This window comes from Elephantulus edwardii, unplaced genomic scaffold (assembly GCF_000299155.1).
Source record: "Elephantulus edwardii isolate Elephantulus edwardi_28Jun2011 unplaced genomic scaffold, EleEdw1.0 scaffold00074, whole genome shotgun sequence".
In the NCBI taxonomy this organism is placed as follows: Eukaryota; Metazoa; Chordata; class Mammalia; order Macroscelidea; family Macroscelididae; genus Elephantulus; species Elephantulus edwardii.
Window position 1 is genome coordinate 4,183,686 of NW_006399824.1, and position 21,311 is coordinate 4,204,996.

Here is a 21,311-nt window from a genome sequence, read left to right on the forward strand (position 1 = left end):
TTCATTAAAAAGGGAGAAATTTGTATTCAGGATGACTGGGAAGAGGTTAAAAGCAATTTTGTTCCAAATATGGTACATTCTTCTGAGGAAGCCCTAAAGGCCAGGAAAGAAAGCTTCTGCTGACATTAAACATGCCAAAGAACTAACGAATAGATTGGGAGTCATTTCAACAAAGACATCGACATTAAGAGTAGAATGATCCCATGAACCCATTTTAAAATTCCTTTGCCTGACTCACAAGCCCTTGTTGTTATTATTATGTGCTATTGGGTCACCTGAGACTCATTGCAACTCTATGTACAGCAGCTTTGAAGCCTGCCCTATCCTGAGCCAGTCTCACTAATTCTTACACACCTACCTCCATTGCCCTAGTTACTGTATCAATCCATCTCATTTGAGGTCTTCCTCTCCTCAGCTGTCCCTCTACCCTTCTGAGTATGATGTTCTTCTCCAAGGACCAGTCTCTCCTGGCCACGCACCCAAAGTATTTGAGATAGAGCTTCAAAATCCTAGCCTCTAAGGAAAAAGTTGGTTTCACTCTCTCCAAAACAGACCTATTTGTTCTCTTGGCAATCCATGGTATGTTCAAGACTCTTCTCCAGCACCACGATTTGAAGTCATCCTTAGTCATTGTCCAGTTTTCTGATGCACAGCAAGTAATTGCAAAGACCATGGCCTGGATAATGGCACCTTATTCTCCAGACTGGAATCATTGCTTTTCCGTATTCTGGAGAGGTCCCTGATGGCAGACTTTTCCAGTACAATTTGTCTTTTGATATCCTGATTGCTGGTGCCAAAGGTGTTGATTGTGGAGCCAAGCAAGCTGTAATTGTTAACAACCTCAATCTCTTCTCCATCTATCATGGTGCTGCAAATTGGCCCAGTGGTGAGAATCTTTGTCTTCTTGATGTTGAGCTTCAATCCATTTTGAAGACTACAGTCCTTGATTTTCTGCAGCAAGCACTTCAGGTCTGCCTCAGTTTGAGCAAGCATGTTTGTGTCATATGAATAATTTAGGTTGTTGATGAGTCTTCCTCCAATTCTGATGCCACATTCCTCTTTATAAAGCCCTGCTTCCCAAATGATCTGTTCTGCATATAGATTGAAAAAGGTATGGAGACAGAATGCATCCTTGACTCATTCCTTTCATGATTTTGAACCCTACAGTGTTTCCTTGCTCTGTTCTGAGGACTTACTCCTGGTTAAAGCATAGGTTTTGCATAAGCACAATCAACTGTTCTGGGATGCCAATTTTCTTAAGGTTAGCCACAATTTGTTGTGATCCACACAGTCAAATGCCTTTGCATAGTCAATGAAACACAGATAGACATTCCTCTTGTATTCTTTGCTTTCTGTCAAGATTCATCTCACATTGGCAATAATGTCTCTAGTGCCATGATCTCTTATAAACCCAGCTTGTATTTCTGGGAGTTCTTTGTCAAAATGTACTGTTCCAGTCATTTGTGGAGGATCTTCAGCAGGATCACATAAGCCCTTATTGTAAGGTGTTTAATTCAGAGCACTATGTTTATTTGTTATGCTACAAGACTGAATATTTTGCTAAATGATCAGGCAAAGCAGACAAGATTTTCTTGAAACTGGAGTGTCTACTTAATTACTTCTCTTTCACCTTTCCACTTGTTCTCATGCAGTTGACTTTCATGTCCAAATATCGACAAATAGTCCTTTCTCTTGACAGTATGAAATGAGTTGCTTTTGGTGTATGCATGGACTGCTAGGAGAACAAAAAGGTTCATCCTGGAGAGGGTGAAACTGGGCTGTTCCTTGGAAGCAAGGATTCTGAAGCCTCATCTGACATACTTTGGGCATGTTGCAAGGAGGGACCAGTCCTTGGAGAGGGACATCGTGTTTGGGACGGTGGAGGGACAGCACAAGAGAGGAAAACCCTTGATAAGATGGATTGATTCAGTGACTGGGGTAATGAGAATAGGTGTGTTGGAGAGAGTGATGTTGGCACAGGACAGAGCAGGGTTTAGGGCTCTTGTACATAGGGTTGTTATGAGTTGCAAGAGGCTCGACAGCACATAACAACAAAACCAAGATGAGTATTCATATATAGTATGATGTAAAGGCTTTTGTTGTTCTTGTTGTTGTGTGCCATCAAGTTACCTGCAACTCTTAGCAACCCTATGTACAACAGCTCTGAACCCTGCTCTATCTAGAGCCAATTTCATTGTCTCAGACACATCAACTCCATTACCCCAGTAATGGTCCAGGGTCTTCCTCTCTTGCGTTGTCCCTCCATCCTCCCAAGCATAATGTTCTTCTCCAAAGACTGGCCCAGCTTGGTAACATGCCTAAAGTATGTCAGATGGAGATTCAAAATTCTTGCCTCTAAGGAGCAGCTCAGTTTCACCCTCTCTTCTTCTCCAGCATCACAGCTCAAAGACATAGACTCTTCTTCTATCATCCATAGTCATTGTTCAGCTCTCTGATGCTTAGCAAGCAATTGTGAAGACCATGGCTTGGATTACACCTTAGTCTCTAGACTGCCGTCACTGTTCTTCAATATTCTGGAGAGGTCCCTGACAGCAGATTTTCCAAGTGGAATTTTCTTTTGATTTCCTGGATGCTGGTACCAAAAGGCTTTTGTCAGAAACTGTATTCTTGTAAGTGAATGAATTTTGTACAGTAAGTGGGTATCAAAATTCAAAAAATCAAAGCAAAACAAGACATAAATTATGCTGTATTTACACGGAATAGCTCTTTATGCAGAAAAAAAGATAAGGTCAGCTTTGCCAGTAGACACTGTGCCCAGTGGCCAACAAGTCACAGCCCACATCAGCACAGGGCAGATGGTATGGACACACGCCTCTCATACTGCAGGTGATGGGTGGAGTTCTCTCCCCTGAGTGGGAATAGATACAGAAGTGGGGTTGAGTAGGTACCATGTGGTGCCCACATCTGAGCAGGACGGAGACAGTTACTATGTGCCTGGACCAGGGATGGAGGCCTCCCTGAGAAGGAGAAGAAACTGGGAAATAGAAACTTAGGTTTCAGCCTATCAGTGAACGTTCTGGGCCCAGGGCAGTATGGAAGGAAACTTGATGCCCTTAAGATTTGGTGCTGGAGAAGAGTATTGAATATACCGTGGACCGCTAGGAGAACAAACGGGTTCAACCTGGAGAGAGTGAAACCAGGCTGCTCCTTGTAGGCAAGGATTCTAAAGCTCCATCTGACATACTTTGGGCATACTGCAATGAGGGACCAGTCCTTGGAGAGGGACATCATGCTTGGGAGGGTGGAGGGACAGCGCAGGAGAGGAAGACCCTCTGTGGGTGAGATGGATTGACTCTGACTGGGGTCATGGGGGTAGGTGTGTCAGGGACCATAATCTTGGCTCAAGGTAGAGCAGGATTCAGAGCTGTTGTCATTATGAGCCACAGATAACTCAACAGCACATAACAACATCAGGCAAGTCTGAATCACAGGATTGGAAAAGTCCTCCCCATGTCTTCTGCCTTGTGAATGGAGAAGTGAGTGACTGAGATCTGGAAGCTAAAGTACCGTCAACTGGAGCTCAGTGTCTGCAGATGCTAATCCATGATCCCTGGTCACTTAGGAAGTATCACTTGGGTATGAAGCATCACTTGGATGGTGTCTGTCTGTATGGTGATGGGAAGCAGGGAAGGCATAAGGACCAGTGGTCTCCCCTTCTAGGATAAACAGTAAGCTCAAGAGGTGTTTTTAATGTCAATCACCTTCATTCAGCTCCCATGCCCGCCCAGGCTGACCTGAGCCTTGGGACTACCGGCCTGAGTAGACTGATGCACGCGAGTCCAGCCGTGTCCAGCAGGGGGAGATCGGCACCCAGGTTTGCTTGGCACTGCGCGTGGTTCAGGCCCACAGGCAGGCTTGTGAGCACTGCTCCTTTGTGGAACATTGGCTTCCCTAAGTCCTCATCTGCCCCACTTTCTGCGTGAGGAACTTCAAGTAAGTCTATTTCCAAGTTGTGACCTCTCTGCCTCCTTCCCCTACATTTCCCATACTCAGTTCCCAGAACAAAGGGCAGGGCTGAGCACCCACGCGGCTAGAAAAAAGCCATTTCTTTAAGGAATAACGTCAAAGAGTAAGAGAAGTTACATCAAACCACCCAGCAACCACCGTTAGCTAATCTCCCCGGGCCTCAGTCTCCCCAAGTCTTCAACGAGTGTGCCCACCCCACAGTCTTCAGACCATTAAGGGGCTTCCAAGCAGAGCACAAGAGACAGATGTTAAAAATCACATCTTTATTGATTAATGGACTGATTTGATCTGGTGGCGCAGCCTGCAGGGAGTTGGGCTGTTAACCCGAAGGTGGCGCCTCTCTGGCGGCGGTTCGAACCCACCAGCTGCTGGGCAGGAGAAAGATGGACAATCTCCTCCCTCCAGAGCGATTATAGCCTCCTGAAAACCCTCTGAAGGGTCAGCTATGCGTCCATCTTAACAGCAATTGAGGTGCTGATGGGAGGAAATATCCAGTTTTAATTAGTCAGAAACTCCTGTTAACTATAAAAACATGAATGTTTTAAAAAATCATGTAGAAAAATAGGGCCAGCCAAGCTGCAGCCTTGGGGGAGGAGGCTCTAGGCACCTTGCAAAAGGCCAGCCCGGCCAGTGAGCTGCGCCCCTGACACCCTCTTCACGCTCTATTTACAAATCAGTAGACTATTGCCGTCCACGCTGCATAAATACCCCTCCTGAACAAGGCACTGGCGGCGTGTAGCCCTGAGCAGGACCCCGAGGTCCCCCTTTCCCGGCCCCCCAAAGGTCTCCAGGATCGAGGGGTGCTGTCGGGGAGGCAGTGGGGCGGGGCCACAGAGGCTGCGCAGCCTCGCCCCCTGGCGACGACGCGGCAGCCAGCCGCACACACGCAAACAAACACACGCTGGACTTTGGTCGATGTGGGGAGCAGCCGCCCCCTCTCCAGGCCCCAGTCTCGGGTTGGGGTGCTGAGGTCCCTCCGCGGTCCTAGGTGGGGTAGCACATGCAGCAGCCGGCTCCCGCGGCCTCCACGTCGGCCTTGGCGCGGGGCCCCAGGAGGCCGTCGGTGACCGAGTACTCCTCAATGATGTCCTCCACTCGCGTGATGTACAGGAGAGTCAGCAGCACCCCTAGGAACTGAGGGGAAGGGACAAGGCCGGTGAGGGCCCTGGGGGACACGGGGCAGACTTCCCTCTTCTGCCTCCCCATGGCTTGCCCAAGGCCGCCTCCTGCAGGTCAGGGATTCGGGCGTCCACCTCAGGCTGCACTGTCTGCCAGGCCTTAACTGAGCCTGTTTTCCTCATCTGTATAATGGGCATGACCGCTGTACCAACCGCACTCAGAGGCTGCAAAAGCTTTTACGACCATGCAAATGCCATCCACCCCCTTCACTCCCAGGCCTCCGAAGGTGAGCCCAGATGGATGGCCGGTGCAAGCTGTGCCTCTCCCTCCCTCCCTCTGTGCTTTGCCTGCACTTCCCTCCTAATCAGCAAACCTCACTTAATCTGAACCCACAGCTTGCCCATCACCCCACTTCTAGCTCCGCTCCCTGCAGGGGGAGAGCAGCCCACCTGGGGCAGGAGGATGCCCAGCAGGATGCCAGCCATGATGGTGTAGTTGTCCATGAACCATATGAGCACGGCGTTGGTGCAGCCCCGCACATAGATGATGTTCTGCACGCTGAGCCGCTGCAGACAGGAGACAGATGCAGAGCCGGTGGGTGAGGGTGGAAGACACACACACACACACACACACACACACACACGTACACGCCCTATAGTCTTGACTACCACTAACTGCAAGTCAGGCAAGTCCCTCAGCCTCTCTCAGAGGAGTTCCCTCAAACACAATCTCAGAGGGAGCATTTGGGACCTTCGTGATGACACTGGTTGTCACACAACTGGGGTTGGGGTTAGTGACAGCGGAGCTTCAGACAGTCCTGCTCCACCAGCAAGCCTTTCAGATGCACGGGGGCCTTTGTGTGAATGAAACGAAAGTGTTGTCTGCACGTTTTGAACACACTCTGAATTTTTCAGAAATCACACACTCACACTCACTCTTGGCCAGTCGGAATCCACTCACTGTTTTCCAGGCTGTAAATAGCACTGAGTGCCCAGCTGGTGGAGTCAGAGAGGCACCCCCTTGGGGTCAGCAGTGCAACTCTCTATGAACTCAGCCACCAGAGCTCCCTTTCCAGAAGTACTACTCTGTAAATTAATGCATGACTGTCCTCTATTTCGTTCAGAACTTTATGAAGAGTTGTTCATCCACAGAATCGATGCACTGCCAACAGTGTCCCTGTACCAGCTGCCTCTGCAGCTGTTCAACTGAGAAATTTGTATAGGTGTACACACCTGATGACTTCATTGCAGTATCTGTCTTGTGCCTGCTCATTTACATATGGAAATATACAATGGTAAATTGTTTTGTCTTACTTCTCTCTTTATCTTCAGTCATTGTCTCAATTGCTCTGAAATTTGGTGTGTAGGTTGATAATCGAAAAAAAAAGTTGTCACGGGGTTGATTCTGAGTCATAGCAGCCAATCAGATGTGCTCCAGAGGGTTTTGATGGGTGGGGTTTTTGTTTGTTTGGGTTTTTTTGGAAGTAGATCATGTTCTGGGGTGCCTGGGTGACCTCAAACCTCCAATCTTTTGACTAACAGCCGAGCACATCGACCATGTGCACCATCCAGGGACTCCAAATAGAATGTTACCAAGTACAGTAAAACTTGCAAAAGCCAGAGTCTGTGTGAGGTGGAAGCGTGCCAGAGAAGGAAAATGCAGGCATCTTCCTCTAAAAGGAGCAATAGAGATGCAGTAAAATTGCATCCTCTCAGAGGCAAAAAATGTGTGGAGCCCAGAGAAGCAAGACAATCTCATCAAGTTCCAGCTATGCCAGGCTTCACTGTATTGGTTATAAAAATGTCTGGCGAGTCTGATTGAGAATTTCTGCTGGTCTGTGATCCTCAAACTTGTCAGCATCACTTGCTGGATCAATCCTAAAAGGTTCTGATTTGGGAGATCTGGGAATTTGTTTCTCTAACAAATTCCCAAGTGATGCTGCTGGTCCAGGGCCCTCATTCAGAGAACCATGACTCTGGGGCAGAGGGAGCTCTTTTGGCCTTGTGGGTAAGGAGCTGCACCGTCAGCCCAAAGACATATGGTTCGAATCCACCAGCTAGCTGCTGTCCAGGACAAAGACCAAAAAAATCTCCTCTCCTGTGATATACTGCTTCTGAAAATCCCCTGGGGGATCAGCTATGAGTAGGTTCTTACTGGATGGTATGTACATAACAACAACAATCCTGAGGCATATCTAGGTCACCATTATTTTGAGTTCCCTTCTTTGTACTACCCCTAGCTTCTCTCCTTACCCAGGGCATTTTCACCCAGGAGGCTGACCCAGGGGGTTCCCAAGATAACTCATGGTTCCAGGCCATGGAGGCTCATTAGAGCCATGTGCAGACCTTAGGCTCTGAGGACAGAAGCAGGCTGGTTCTGAGCACAGAGTGGGACATGGGCTTCTGCAGTGGGCACTCCACACAGAAGCAAACTTTAATAGTTCCCAGCTTGGGAACTCCAGGTTTGCTGAGCCCTTCTGGTTCTCACTGGGAGTGGAAAACCCCTATTAATTCCTGGTTCCTGTCTAGAAGTGGGAATGTTGGGGAATTTGAGAAGTTTCATCCCTGAGAACCACTACAGTCATCGTGGGGTGGGACAGGAAAAGCAGCATTTCCTGGGGAAAGGGATTCAGAGACGTTACCTCCTGGTCGATGGTTTTGTAGCCACACATGGTATTGACGACTTCTGTCTGAAATAGAAATAGTAAAATAGCTAAGACCATTCTCCCCATTTTACAGATGAAGCAACTGAGGCACAAAAGCACCACCCAAAGGCAGAGCCGCTCAAACTCAGGCAGCCTGACTCCACAATCTGCAGTTCTATCTTCCCCTTCTAAGAAATGTCCAGGAGGAAGTGTGAGGTGGTAGGGCCTCGGGCGCTTGGGAGAGGGGGGCGCTGTTCCTTCAACAGCCACCAGGGACACAGACGAGCGTATGCTGCTGCAGGGCTGGCCACTGCCACCACCCTGGCCACTGCTATGCTGGCAATCATCTGCTGTCTCCAAGATTAGTGTGGAAGGAGTGGTTACTGATTCCTTGGAAGGAATAACTCGGACCATAGCCGGGCGCCCAGCCAGCCGCGGTTTATCTGAGAGTGAGAACAGAGTCCCCTGGCTTAGCTCACAGCAGCCACCTCCTCGGGGGGCTATGGGAAGCACTGCCACATACTCTTCCTGGGAAAAGGAGCCTCTCAGGTCTCCCTCATTCTCTCTGGCTCAGGCCCCAGAGAGGCAGCCACCAACCCTATCAAACCCCTGCCCAGGGCAGGTCCTATGTCACAGGCTGGCAGGAGCACATCCTGTCCCTTCCTGTCCCCCTTGAAATCTCCTTCTCCATCTATATTGAGAGCCTGTTTCCTACCCTTCACATCTAGGTGAAAGCTACTGTGGGTCAGGGGGCTGTGGGTACCAGAGACACCCTTGAGGGCACCAGTAGAGTGGCCAGCAGGTCTATGTCCTGCCCTGTCACTAATCAGCATGGTGGTTGGCCTCAGGTGGGCTGCCCAGGCACCCATGGTGGGGAGGGACCCAGGAGACGCATGTTGAATGGGTGGATATAAAGGCCCTTCAGTCTCCCCCTAAAATCTGTGGTGAGTGCTGAACCCCCTCATTGTTCTCCATCTGATCCCAGGAAGGCAGCTGTCCCCTCTGAGCGGTCAGTCTTCGTGCCAGGTCTTAAAGCTTAAGGGTGGGTACATAAACGTCTCTGACTAGGCTGCCACTCAAGACCTTCATTCTAGCAACTCCCAGAACCCCTTTGATAGCAGCGCTGGTGAGACTAACCTTGTAGACCCCTCGAGGCTTTGGCCACGACCCTCAAGGAGCCAGACCTGGAGGGCACAGTGTGTGCGGGCATTATTAACAGTGGGCATTCATTCATTAAGTATTCATTTGAGGCGTTCTGGCACTTAGGATAAAGGAGAATAAAACAAAGTCCCTGACTTCATGAAACTTGGACTTAAACAAAAGAAATAAGAAACAGGAGGCAATGTCACCATACCAGCCCCAGAGGAACCCTACTCTGTCACTCTCAAGGAGTTGCCCTCTTGCTAGGAAAGTCCCCTCACCACAAGAGCAACTTGCACCCACATCCCTCAGAAGGTAAAGGCTGCCTGCGTCTGACCACAGAATCCCATCCTGCTGAAGGTTCCCAGGAGCCGAGGTCGGCTGTCTGCAGCTACTCCATCTGCCACAGCCACGAAACAGGAAGTCAGAAAGGGGACTCCCGGGCAGCCAAAAAAAGAATGACATACCAAAGTTCACCCCAAAGCACAAGAGAGAGTGCTAAGTTATCCAGGGTCTGAGCACCCCATGGAAATGAAAGAACGGACTCAGGGACAGCCTCCCACAGAGCAGCCAGCATGACAGGAGCTCAAGAAGGCCAGCCTCTGTGTGCCTCGGGCCAAACCCTTAGCCTCCCACAGCTGACTTGCAGCAAATCCTGTTGGTTACTTTCAAATCTGGTCAATTCCTGAGTGCAACCAGAATCTGGCCACATTTTAGCACTCTTACCACCTCCACACGGCTCAGAGCCTCTCCTCTCCTCCTGGTGTGGACACCGTGAGGACACTGCTGTTAAGTCCCTTCCTGAGTGGCTACTATAAGACTGGGAAACTTGAGAACCATCTGGAATCATCCTCGGAAATTTGCCCACACCCCCTCTGGATGACATCAGGTTGCTTCTTGGGGGCAAGGAATATGAAACTTCCTCTCACATACTTTGGGCAAGTGGCCAGAGGGGACCAGTCCTTGCAGAAGGCCATCATGCTTGATTGAGTAGAGGCCCAGGACAGAAAAGGAAGACCCTAAATGAGATGGATTGACACAGTGACTGTGGCCATGATGTCAGGAATGTCTGAGACACTGAGATTGGCTCAGGATAGGGCAGGGTTCAGAACCATTGTTCAATAGGGTCCCTATGAGTTTTAGTCAGCTCCACAACATACAACAACAACAATCTCCTGAGACTACATCATTGCTGGACTCCCTCTGCCCAACCTTGCTTTTATCTCCCACTGATGCCAATCCCAAGTACATCCCTAAACTGACCAGCATTTCAGTATCAACTTCCCAACGGCACCTGTGGCACCTGGCACTGCCTGCTGACTGTCCATCCCTGTCTCTCTGGTCTCTTTGCAGCCAGGGGTCTCTGGTAAAGTTAAGTCAGACCCACCAGACCTCCACTGAAGGCCGGCTTGCTCCCTGTCACTCAAGGTAATATCAGAGTCCTTCCTGTTTGCCACTTCTCCCTACCAGAGGGACAGCACCTCTGTCACCTCAATGGGCATTGATTTCTGTGTGTTTCTAGTATCACTAGAAACTAGAACCACATCCAGAATACAGATCCTCATTAAACATTGGATGACAGGAGAACTGAATGAATGAATGGATGGATGAATGAATGAATGAATACAAATTCAACTTGTATGCCTCTCAGCTTGGACATCCAGTGGGCTCTGCCCTGGGTGACTGAATTCAGGATCATCACCACAGGACTCTGCAAATCCTTGTTCCTCCCCAGCCCTCCTTGCTGCCCCGTCAGCCAGCCTAAAATGGCAGCGAAAATTTCCGAGACGGTCACTTATGCCCAGCCCCTTTTAGGGCTGGCACATGTGTAGGCGGGCGCTACCCCCACCACAGCTGCTCGTTTGCAGATTCCGCAGTGGGCATGGCATGGTGGGCGCGGTAGGAAGGAAATTTTCCATGACTCCTCGGGGTGTGAGTAATTGCCGAGTGTTCCACCTTGTTCTGATGCACAAATGAGACAATTTCTGGGCACATCAGTCAAGCACAGAGGACTGATGAAGTCACTGGCTTCTGAGCAGCGACTACATGGGACATGGTCCATGTGGCTGGAAGGCAACAGGGCTGGAAAGATCATACCCTGCTGCTGGTGGGCACCAAGACCTCTGGCCCAAAGGCGAGGAGGGATGCCAAAGGGCAAGGCCTGCCTGGCCCTCCGCTGGCCCCGCAGAGCTCACCACCCAACTCTGCTCCCTGGCCTGAGGCCTCTCCTCTCTGAGTCTGGCTTGTGCAACAATTCACAACAAGCAGCCTCTTCCATCCCAGCCCTGTCATCCTCAGGCAAGGCATCTAACTTCGCATTTCCTCATCTATAAAGTGAATGAAATAACAGCAATCTGCCTCCTCATTGTGAGAACTGAATGAATGAATACAACCAGGGCACTTCGCCACTGTACATACTGTCATCAGGTGCCATTAAGTGTTGTTCAGCTCTTGGCGACCTTATGAACAACAGATCTGAACTTTGCCCTATCCCAAACCATCCTCATGACCTCTGATAGGTTCAAGTGCTGTTGGACTTCTCATTGAGTTCGGCAGCTTGTTATTAGGTACCGTCACGTCAACTGCGACTCCTAAGGATCCAATGAACAATAGGTCTGAGCTTCGTCCTATCCTGGGCCATTCTCCTCACCTCGGTCATGCTTAAGCCCACTGTGGCAGTCACTGTGTCAATCCACCTGGCTGAAGGGGCTCTTCCTCTCTTTTGCTGACCCTCTCTCTACCTTTCCCAGGATGATGTCTCTCTCCAGGGACTGGTGCTTTCTGAAAAGATGTCAGAAGTAAGTGAGACAAGGTTTCACCACCCTGCCTCTAAGGCACATTCAAATCGCACTTCCTTCAACACAAGTTTGTTTGTTCTTTTGACAGTTCATGGGGTATTCAGTACTCTTCTCCAACACCACAATTCAAAGGCATAAATTATTCCTCTATCCTCCTTATTCACTGTCCAACATTCAGATGCATATGAAGCAAATGAAAATGCCATGGCTTGGATCAGATGCACCTTAGTCTTTAAACTGACATCGCTGGTCTTTAGTACTTTGGAGAGGTTCTTGACAGCAGATTTCCCCAATACAACACATCTTTTGATTTATTAACTGCTGGTATTATGGGTATAGTAGCTCATAGTAAGTGTTAAATTACTACTGTCTTCACAAAGAGGAAGTCTCCCACCACCCCCCTAAAATTATCCCTTCCACCAGCTCCTGGGGAGAGCCTGGCCTCCAGCCACTACTCTCTATTCACTCCTATCCCCATCCACCCATTGCACCTCTGTCCTCAATTTGGGCAGAAAGGAGAGAGGTGCTGACCAGCTGGGGTGGCCTCCACCTCACCCCACCCCCAGGAGTGGGCCTTACCGTGTTTCTGAAGCAGCACGTGTAGGGCACCCCACAGGCCAGGGGTCCAGGGGCGCTGCAGTCGTGGTACTGGTTCTTGCTCCAATCTCGATAGTCTTCCCCACCACAGCACTTAAACTGAAAAAGGAAGAGACAGGAAGACGGGCTATCATCAACACCGAGCCCCCATCAGACTGCAGGAGGGGACGTGTCAGGGAACAGATGGATGGAATGGGGCTGCAGGAAGCACACTCTGTTAGATCAGAACCATCCAGAATGGCAGGGGCTGCCCAGGAGGTGGTGAGCATCCCATCACTTGGAGGCATGCAAGTAAGTCTGGGAAGCACCAGGGTGGGATATCATGGTGGTGACTATAATGGAACACATATGGCTGTGCCTTTTAGGTCAGAACGTCCAGAACGGCACGGGCCTCCCAGGAGGTGGTGAGCAAGGAGGAGGCACTGGGCACAGGGCGGGCCTGACACCAAGCATTAGTCATCCTCCACCCGCACCCCGGGAGAATGGAATCCCAGGCCGGCTGATGGCGGGTTCCAAGGAAAACATCTTGCTCAACCAGGAGAAGGGCTGGGCTCTCCGGGCAAAGCTGATGGGCGCTTTCCTGGCAGAGAGGCCTCTGCAAGCTACACCTGTTGTGGCCACAGCAAGGAGCCAGGACATTCAGGGCTGAGCCAAGGGAGTGGCTGCTGCATGTGACAGGCTGGAGAGGCCAGAGGAACCGGGTCAGCTGAGGCGTCCAGGGAAATGCCTCAGGAAGCAGCTGCCATGTGCCCACAGGCCCCCAACTTTGCTTTCCTTACCTAGAACAATGTCATCCCCACAGCTGATGCCTCCTGAGGGCTCACTACGTGCCTGGCACATCCTCAGGCACTTGTGCTGAGCCAAGTGGGGATAGTGCTCGCACAGCCACAGGAGGAAGAGGTCTGAGATTCTTGTGCAGTGAGGAATCTAGGGCTCAGGACTAAAGAAGACTGAGGTAGAGGACCCAAGAAAACACTGGCTGGTCCATCAATGCTGCTATCATTATTATTTGGATTGGTAAATAATGTCCCACAAGCACTCTTCATCACATTGCTGTTTCCCCCAATGTGGGGAAACTGGGTTTGGTGAAGACCCCTCTCCCCACTGGGCTGTTCGTGAATAATGGGAGTGAGCTCCCCATTACTGAAGAGAACTAGCAGGAGAACCTCTGGAATTGTAGGCTTGGACCTTTGCCCAGTGGACACTTTCTGGCTCTGTAGCTTTGGAAGAGGGTACTCCAGGACACTTACGTAGCTTATAGCTATACTTGACCTTGTTTTGTTTGTTAGTTGTTTACGTGTGTGTGTGTGTGTAAGAGAGAGAGAGAGAGAGAGAGTTTTGCAGGAGAGGGTCCATGTAGCCAGCGAGGGTGAGCGAGGAGGAGGACCCCCTTGGTCAGGGGTGTGGACAGAGGGCTGGTGAGAAGGCTGGGGTCCAGCATCACTGCCTGCAGAGGGTCACCTATCGCTGGCCCTCATCCGGCCTTGGGAACAGCGAGCCCCTGGGCTCTCCCTCCTGCCCTCTCGAGTAGGGGCCTGAATACCCACCTGCTTCTGAACAAAGTCCATGATGTTCTTGAAGTCCAGGTCATCATAGTAGTTCACGATTCCTCTTCGAATGTTGTCATTCAGAAAGTCAATGGTCTGTTGAGAGAGAGAAGTCTCAAAGGGAAAGAATCACATCCCCAGAATCCAACTTGAGTTTTCCCAGAAGTCTAACTGAGAGAGTGCCCACAGGGGCCAGGCAGCCACATCCCTGCCAGCACTGTGCCCCCTCTAGTCCCCGCTCTGCACACTCAGCCCACAGCCCTTTCCCCAACCCTCATCTGGGGCTTGAATCCCTCAGGGCGACGTCTCAGCCGAAGAGTCTCATCCTACTTCCTCTAGACCAGGCAGCCAATGCCCCGAGGGGGCGGGCCACCTGCAGGGTCACTCAAATCTGAAGCAGCTATGCTGGGTGCAGTCTGGGCTGTCTGATCCCTACTGGTGCTCTTTCCACCACCCAGACTCAGACCTGAGCTGGAATCCCTCCAGATTTCCTCTCTACCATCCAAGCTCTTAGTTTACAAGCAATAAAGCAGAGGCTCAGAGAGGGTGTCCAACCTGCCCCAGGCCACACAGCAGAGCCTAGAACTCAGTCCTTGAACTCCTTGGCCAGGCCTCTTCCTGCATCCCACAGGAACTCTGCTGGCACAGGACCTGGCAGCACGCCCTCTCCCGGTCACGCTGGTGTTCTGCTTCAACAGCCAGGCTGTGTGCTGAGATGCTGAGACCCTGGTGCACAAAGGGCCCCACAGCAGGGAGGGCGGGGGTGGCAGCAAGTCCTACAGCTCCACGCTCTGTGACAATTGCAGCTTTCAGATGCAGAGGCCTACATATCACAGAGGCGAGGCTGGCACAAAGGGGGCATTCTGGACTCTGGGGCCTGGACAGAAGACCCAGACTGCTCCTGGGAGGAGCCCACAGGGTACAAGGGACAGCAGGGCTCTGAGTGCTGGCCCTCCAACCCTGCATGTCCCTTCCTGGCTCCGCCTTCCTCTCCAGGCTTCAGTTCCCCTGACTGTGAAGCCACTCTGAGGTCCATCTTTTACCCTTTTTTTTTTTTGTCAAGGTAAAAATACATGTAGTAAACCTATGCCATATGTGAACATCTTGTTCGTGTGCGTTAATTACGTCCTTGTGTTGTACAATCAGTGTCATAACCCACTTCCAAGTGAGCCTGTCTTTCAGGCCACTTTTCCAGATCCAAGACTCAGAACAAAGCTGAGAGGAGCTGTGAGGCCTTGTCAAGGACACAGTCCTTGAAACCACCCAGGCCTCGGACACTTCACGTAACGGCCTGGGTCTATTGACATGTTACTAATAAATCCAGCCAGGTGCTGCTCCACAGACAGAAAGACAGTGAGACTTTGACCTGCTTAATTTGGGCATGTCACCAAGAAAGAATATTTGCTAGAAAAGACCATCAGGTTTAGCAAAATGGTTGCTTTTGTTATTAGGTGCCATCAAGTAGGAATTGACTCATAGCTCACCCTCCAGTGGGTTTTTCAGAGACTGTAAATGGCACGGGAGGAGACGGTCCATATTTCCCCCAGAGAGCAGCTGGGGCATTCAAACCACCTGCCTTTGGGTTGGCAGCACAACTCTTTACCCTCTAGGGCACCAGAGCTCCCTCAGCAAAGCGGAGGGTCCATGAAAACCGTCCATGAGATGGACTGATGCAAAGCTAAAATAATGGACTCAGACATAACAATGAGAGTGAGGACAAGCCTGGAGCGCACTTGCTGAGTCAGAGCCGATGCCAGACAGCTAACAACACGAAAGTGTGTATTAGTGTGGTAGGTGCATAGCAGGTATGTATATTGTTAGTGCAGATACTCCCCCCTCCAATTCATACCCATGACATCTTTCATTACATCACTGGAAATCTATTGACACCCAGATGAAATCAAGGCTCTCCCCATTTTGGAAGAGCTGACGGGAGGCAAGTGTCCTTGGGCTGCCAGCAGGCCACCACCCACCCAAACTACCTGCCCATTCAGATAGGCATGTGATCTGCCCAAGCACGTGAAAAAACTCCACGGGCTGAAGCTAAACACCGCTCTCCCAAGGTGAGCCTTGGGCAGACGTCAGCCCTGAGGGGGAGAGGGTGCTGAGCTCACCAGTCTAGCGCCCAGGCTTGGCGCTGGAAGAGGAGAAGGTGGGTGCAATAGCTGCCTGTGTGGCTTGGCCTGAGGCAGGACCATCTGGCTGCAGGTCCACCTTTCCCAGAGGCTCCCTGGTCATGATGTGTCCAAACCTTGGGGGCCTGCTGGAGGAAGTGACCGGTCAGCGAGCAGAGGTGTGGTGAGGGGTGCCTGCAAAACTGGTCAGCCTGGCACCTAATGGCAGAGTAATGCATCCACACACTGAATGGTAAATGGCCAGGCCCTCTGGCTGAGTTCAGGACAGGCTAGGTCACAGCCCTAGGATGTGTACTGGAGCTTCCTTCCACACTCGAGGCACAGCTGACACAGCTCTGGTCCACTGTGGGCCCGCTCTTCCCTCCTTTCTGATCTTCCTAGTCCCCTCTGACTCACACGGGGCTCAGAACTCCAGGGCAGAGAGGTGGGGATGATGGGAGCCCAGCACAGGAAAGCAGTGGAGGAGGGTGGGGCACGTGTTGGGGAAAGGCTCCCTGCCTCTGAGGAGCAGCCCCCGCCTGGCCTCTCCCCAAATCTTCTTCATCTTCAGCACTTTCCAAAGATTCACTGACTCCAAGAGAGGCCCTTTGTGAAACCAGGGCTCCCAGTTGGTCAGTTGCACCGCTGCCATGGGAGGGAGGCCACGTGCAAGGAGGAGCAGGTCCAGGACTGCGGGTGGCAGCTGCCTCCAGTCCCAGCAGGGATCCCTCTGGGCTGTGCTGATTCCCAGACTTTGGCACTGTGTGTGATAGTGTGTATGTGTGTGTAGGAGTGTGTGTGCTTGTAGGAGTGTCTGAATATGAAGGAATGGGCTGGGATGTGTGTGAGAGTATGTGTGTCTACGTGAGAGAGAGAGAATATCACCAGTATGAATGTGTGTGAGAACGCGTGGGGGGGTGTCTGAGAGAGAGAGAGGGTATGTGTGAATGTGTGTCTGTGTGCACAGGAGAGTGTATGTGTGAGTGTGACTGTGTGTGTATGTGTGCCACTGTGTGGGAGTGTGTGTGAAGAGACAGGAATGTGTGCCACCGTGTGTGAGTGTGCATATGTGCAGAGGCAGGAGTGTGACTCTGTGTGTGCTCAGCACAAAAGAGTGTAGGGAGGTGTGTGTGAGAGAAAGTATGAATGAGCGTGAGAGCTTGTGGTTGTGCACTTGTATGTAAGAGAGTATATGAATATATAGGAGTGTAACTGTGTAATCATGTATGAGAAAGAGCACGTATAAATGTTCATGTGGAGGGTGTGACGGTATGCTATTGTGTGTGTGACTGTGTATGTGGTATTGTGTGTGTATGAGTGTCTGTATATGCAGGGTGTAATTATGTGCTGGGTGTGTGTGTGTGGTGTGTGTGGAGTGATATGTACTACTGTGTGTGTCAGTGTGCATAACTGTATACGTGTGTGTGTGATTTTGTGTGTGAGATGTATGTGGGATTGTGTGTGTATATGTAGCATAGTGTGATTATTTACTATAGTGTATGTGGGTGAGTGTGAGTAAGTGTGTATGGGTGTGTGGGATTGTGTGGGGTGAGGAGTATGTGGGATTGGGCATGTGTGTGCATTAATGTGTATGTGGAAGGTGTGAATATGTATGTGTATGAGTGTGTATGTGGATTTGTGTATGGGGTGTGTATGTGAGGTGTGGGTACATATGAATGTGGGGGGGATTGTGTGTGTGTGTGATTGTGTGTGTATGTGGGTGTGTGAGATTGTGTGAGTGTGTATGTGGGTGTGTGGGACTGTAGGTGTATGTATGTTGGTGTGTGTGGATTATGTGTTTGTATGTGGGTGTGTGGGACTGTGGGTGTGTAGGATTATGTGTGTGTGTATGTGGGTGTGTGAGATTGTGGGTGTGTGTGGGTGGGTGTGTGGGATGGTGTGTGTGGGATTGTGTGTATGTGTGTATGTGGGATTGTGTGTGTTGGATGGTGCGTGTGGGATGGTGTACGGGATTGTTTGGGGGGTGTGGGAGTGTGTGTGTGTGTGTGTGTGTGTGATGGTGTGTTTAGGTGCGATTGTGTGTGTGTGTGTGTGTGTGTTGATTGTGAGATTGTGTGTGAATGTGTATGTGGGCGTGTGTATGTGTGAGGTATGACTACGCAGTACTGTGTGTGTCAGAAGTGTGTATAAGTGCACTAGAGAGGTATATCCTCTACCTTAGGTGGTTCCTGCACTGTGACTGGGGGTGGGGAGGATCCCGTAGAGAGAGGTGGAGCTGGGGAGAGGTGTCAGCCCTGAGATTTGCTGACATTAGTTGCTGTGCCAATGCAGTTGGGAACCTGTCACAACTGAGGGCCTGAGGGAACTGCTCAGGGGGTGTGCCTGGGAGAGAATGGAGGAGGAAGAAGATCTTGTCTTCCTCTATGGCTTCCACAGGCCAAGCACACCAGTGCCTCCCCATCCACCCAACTCTAAACCAGGTCATGCCAGCAGGCAGCTCCCCAAAGGACCAGGAAACCACCTTTCTTGAACCGCTGGCTGGCGGGCACAAACCTGGAGGTCACGTGCCAAAGGCTAAATTAAGTCTTAAGTAAGCAAACATCAAAGCCCTCAGGATTTCAGATCACACTGTTTAAGAAACCACCAGGCTCAAGTTACAAGGGCCTGTCATCTTAGTGCTTCCTTTTAAAGCTGATTTAACCTACTGGGAGCTCTCGCCCTCACTCCCTAGAGAGGTGCTCGGAATGAGTGAAAATGATTGAGGAGTCTGGGGTCCTCACATCTTAGAACACGTGGGCTTCCTGTGGAGTTTTGAGCCCTGGGGAATCAGAAAAGTGGTGTGAGCTAGAAGGGACTACAGCTGGAGCCTCTCACCAGGCTTTGCCTTGAGGAATCCAGACCCCTTCAGAGGACAGAGCTGTTCTGGGCTCTGGGGTACCGGGAGCTTCCGACCTGGGGCCAAGTCCCTGCAGGCTGCCTTCCCAGCATCCACTATTTCCATACACTCCGGAGACCCAGACTAGGGTGGTTGGTTTGCTGTAGCCCCAGCTGACCTACCTGTGGATGGGTTCACAGCTTCAGCTGGGGGCCTGGGAGGGGCCTTCTGTCTTTATGTCTGAGATGAAGCATCATCTGGCCATCCTCATCCCTCTTCAGAGACCACGTGTCCTCCTGACCCGTTTTCTCATCATGAAGACCTTACCGCAGTTATAATTTTGCATCCTGCTCTTAATATTGATTCCATTTTATATCCTTGGCATCTAATTTCATGGCCCATGATGAGTGTGCAAATAGTGGGCAGCCCTAGTGGTGGCTATTTCCCGGGCTTCCTGCTGGGCTGTACTTGGGACTCTGTCTGGGCCCCAGTGTTACCCACAAGGGAAAGGAGCACACGTCACAGGCCAGGAAGCCACGGGATTTGGGGACAACTAGGAACTGTCATCCCTGACCCAAAGCCCACGCATCCTAAGATCTGAGCATCACAGGGCCCCGGGAATTCCAACGGCCAGTGCCTTCAACTCTGCTCTCTCACTTGCAAAAGAGGTGGCTCACGGTCCTTGCTGTCCTCCCATTGTTGTTATGTGCTCTTGAGTCAACCACAACTCACAGTGACCCTGTGAACAGGTCTGAACCTTGCTCTGTCCTGTGCCCTCATCACCATCACTGATAAATTTGAGCTCATTGGCAGAGTCACATGTCAAGAGAACCTTCCTCTCTCCCACTGACCCTTCACCTTTCCCAGTATGACATCTGTTGCCAAGGTCTGACCCCTCCTTGTGTAACAAAGTTTAAAACAAGAAGTGTTATTCGCTTAGGGAGCTGCTTATTAAAGTCATTGATGCTGCTGGCCTGGAACTGGACGTGGGTTCCAGCCAGGACAGCAGAGACCTATAACTTCTAGAAAACCACAGCTTGTTGGAATCTCTGTCTGGCTGCACAGACAAGAGGCTCAAGGCTGCTGAAAAAGATGCTAGCTCGAGCAGAGGGTATAGAAAGCAAAAGAGGAGAGGAAGATGGTAGCAAGACTGGCCTGGGGAGCAGACCGGTGCTTCCTCTGCCTTGCTGTGTGCTCTCAGGAGATGTTCTGAACTTCTCTGTGCTTTAGTGGCTCCATCAACACAATAAGAATCTCTCTTCATTTCTGGAGCTCATGAAGCAAGAGCAATGAGTTGACATCAAGATAATTTCAACTCATGGTGACCACGTGTATTTGAGTGCAGAGTTAAAAGAGGACAGTGGATGAGCGAGGACATGTTCAGCTGACAGAATCTTATCAGTCTGATAACAGACAAATCGCAGACTAGCTAACCACAACATGTTAACAGGAAAACCTGCACTCTTATGGAGCACAAGCCTTGTTGATAAGACTCTGAGAAACATTGGGAATATGTTCTTTGAAAAATCACTGAAGAAGACATTTTCTGTGAGATAATATTCTTAATGAAATCTTTGCACACCCTGTTACAACTGATATAGTTTTTTTTCTGTTTGTGGATATTACTCGAAAACTTGGCCTGTGCTGAATACAGTTACTTAAGATTCTTGGAAGTTTTGAGTCCCTTACACCATACTATTTCATGTCTATCTTTCTTAAGTCTCTCTGATTCTCCACTCTCAGACCTGTTGTAGAGCTGGACTCTACATTTGAGAAGAATTTTTCTCCATAAGGTTTTTTCAAAGGCTGATGTTTTAGAAGTCAATTGCCAGAGTTTTCTTCTGAGGCACCTCTGAGTGGATTCAAATCGCCAAGTTTCTGGTTAGCAGCTGCGTGTGCTAACTGCTTATAACTCCTTTCTAGCTCACAGGCCTACTGATTCTGCAAACTCTTCCAGGGCCAGGATGCCGGGTATCACCTTCTCAAGCTGTCTCTTGTCCTCACCCAGATCCAGCAGGAAGTCCCATCAGTACTGACTCCAAACATAGAGCAAATCCAGCACCTTTTGCCCATTCCCAGGGCTGCACCATGGCCTGGCCACTATCACTCCTTCTCTGGATGAGGCTACAGGCTCACAGCAGACTCTTCTTCTTGGGCCTCCCTACCCTGCATGCTTCCTAAGTAGCCTGCCCAACCTTAAAAATGTGAATCATACACATCACTGCCCTGTATAAAAGCCTCCCAAGGCTTCCCACTGCCTTCAGAGGAGCATTGGAGTTCCAAAGCCATGGCCCACAAGGACCTACGTGGTCTGTCTGACCCTCTCCCCCATCACTCACTTGCTCTGGCAAGCGGCCTCTGTCTGTTCTGCACACCTGTCAAGTTTCTTCCTGCCCCAGTGTCTTTGCTCCGGTCATTTCCTCTGCCTGTGATTCCTCTGATGACGTGGCTGGTTCTCTTCTATTATTAAAACCTCAAAACATACACCGCATGCTCCTCAGTTATATTACCATCATCATAAATGTTGCC

The 21,311-nt window shown here is 50.4% G+C and overlaps 1 protein-coding gene across 1 annotated transcript in view; it reads right to left on the reverse strand.

The window, feature by feature from the left end:
- Positions 1-4,967: 4,967 nt before the first annotated feature.
- The window catches only part of TSPAN15 (tetraspanin 15), an 81,664-nt gene continuing 65,320 nt past the window's right edge, over positions 4,968-21,311 (reverse strand). Inside the window, exons 4-8 of the mRNA XM_006888994.1 lie at positions 13,833-13,928; positions 12,268-12,384; positions 7,748-7,795; positions 5,556-5,672; positions 4,968-5,121 (exon numbers count right to left, since the gene is read on the reverse strand). Of these exons, the coding sequence (XP_006889056.1) occupies positions 4,972-5,121; positions 5,556-5,672; positions 7,748-7,795; positions 12,268-12,384; positions 13,833-13,928 (528 nt within the window). The 3' untranslated portion in view covers positions 4,968-4,971. The remainder of the gene's footprint in view (positions 5,122-5,555; positions 5,673-7,747; positions 7,796-12,267; positions 12,385-13,832; positions 13,929-21,311) is intronic.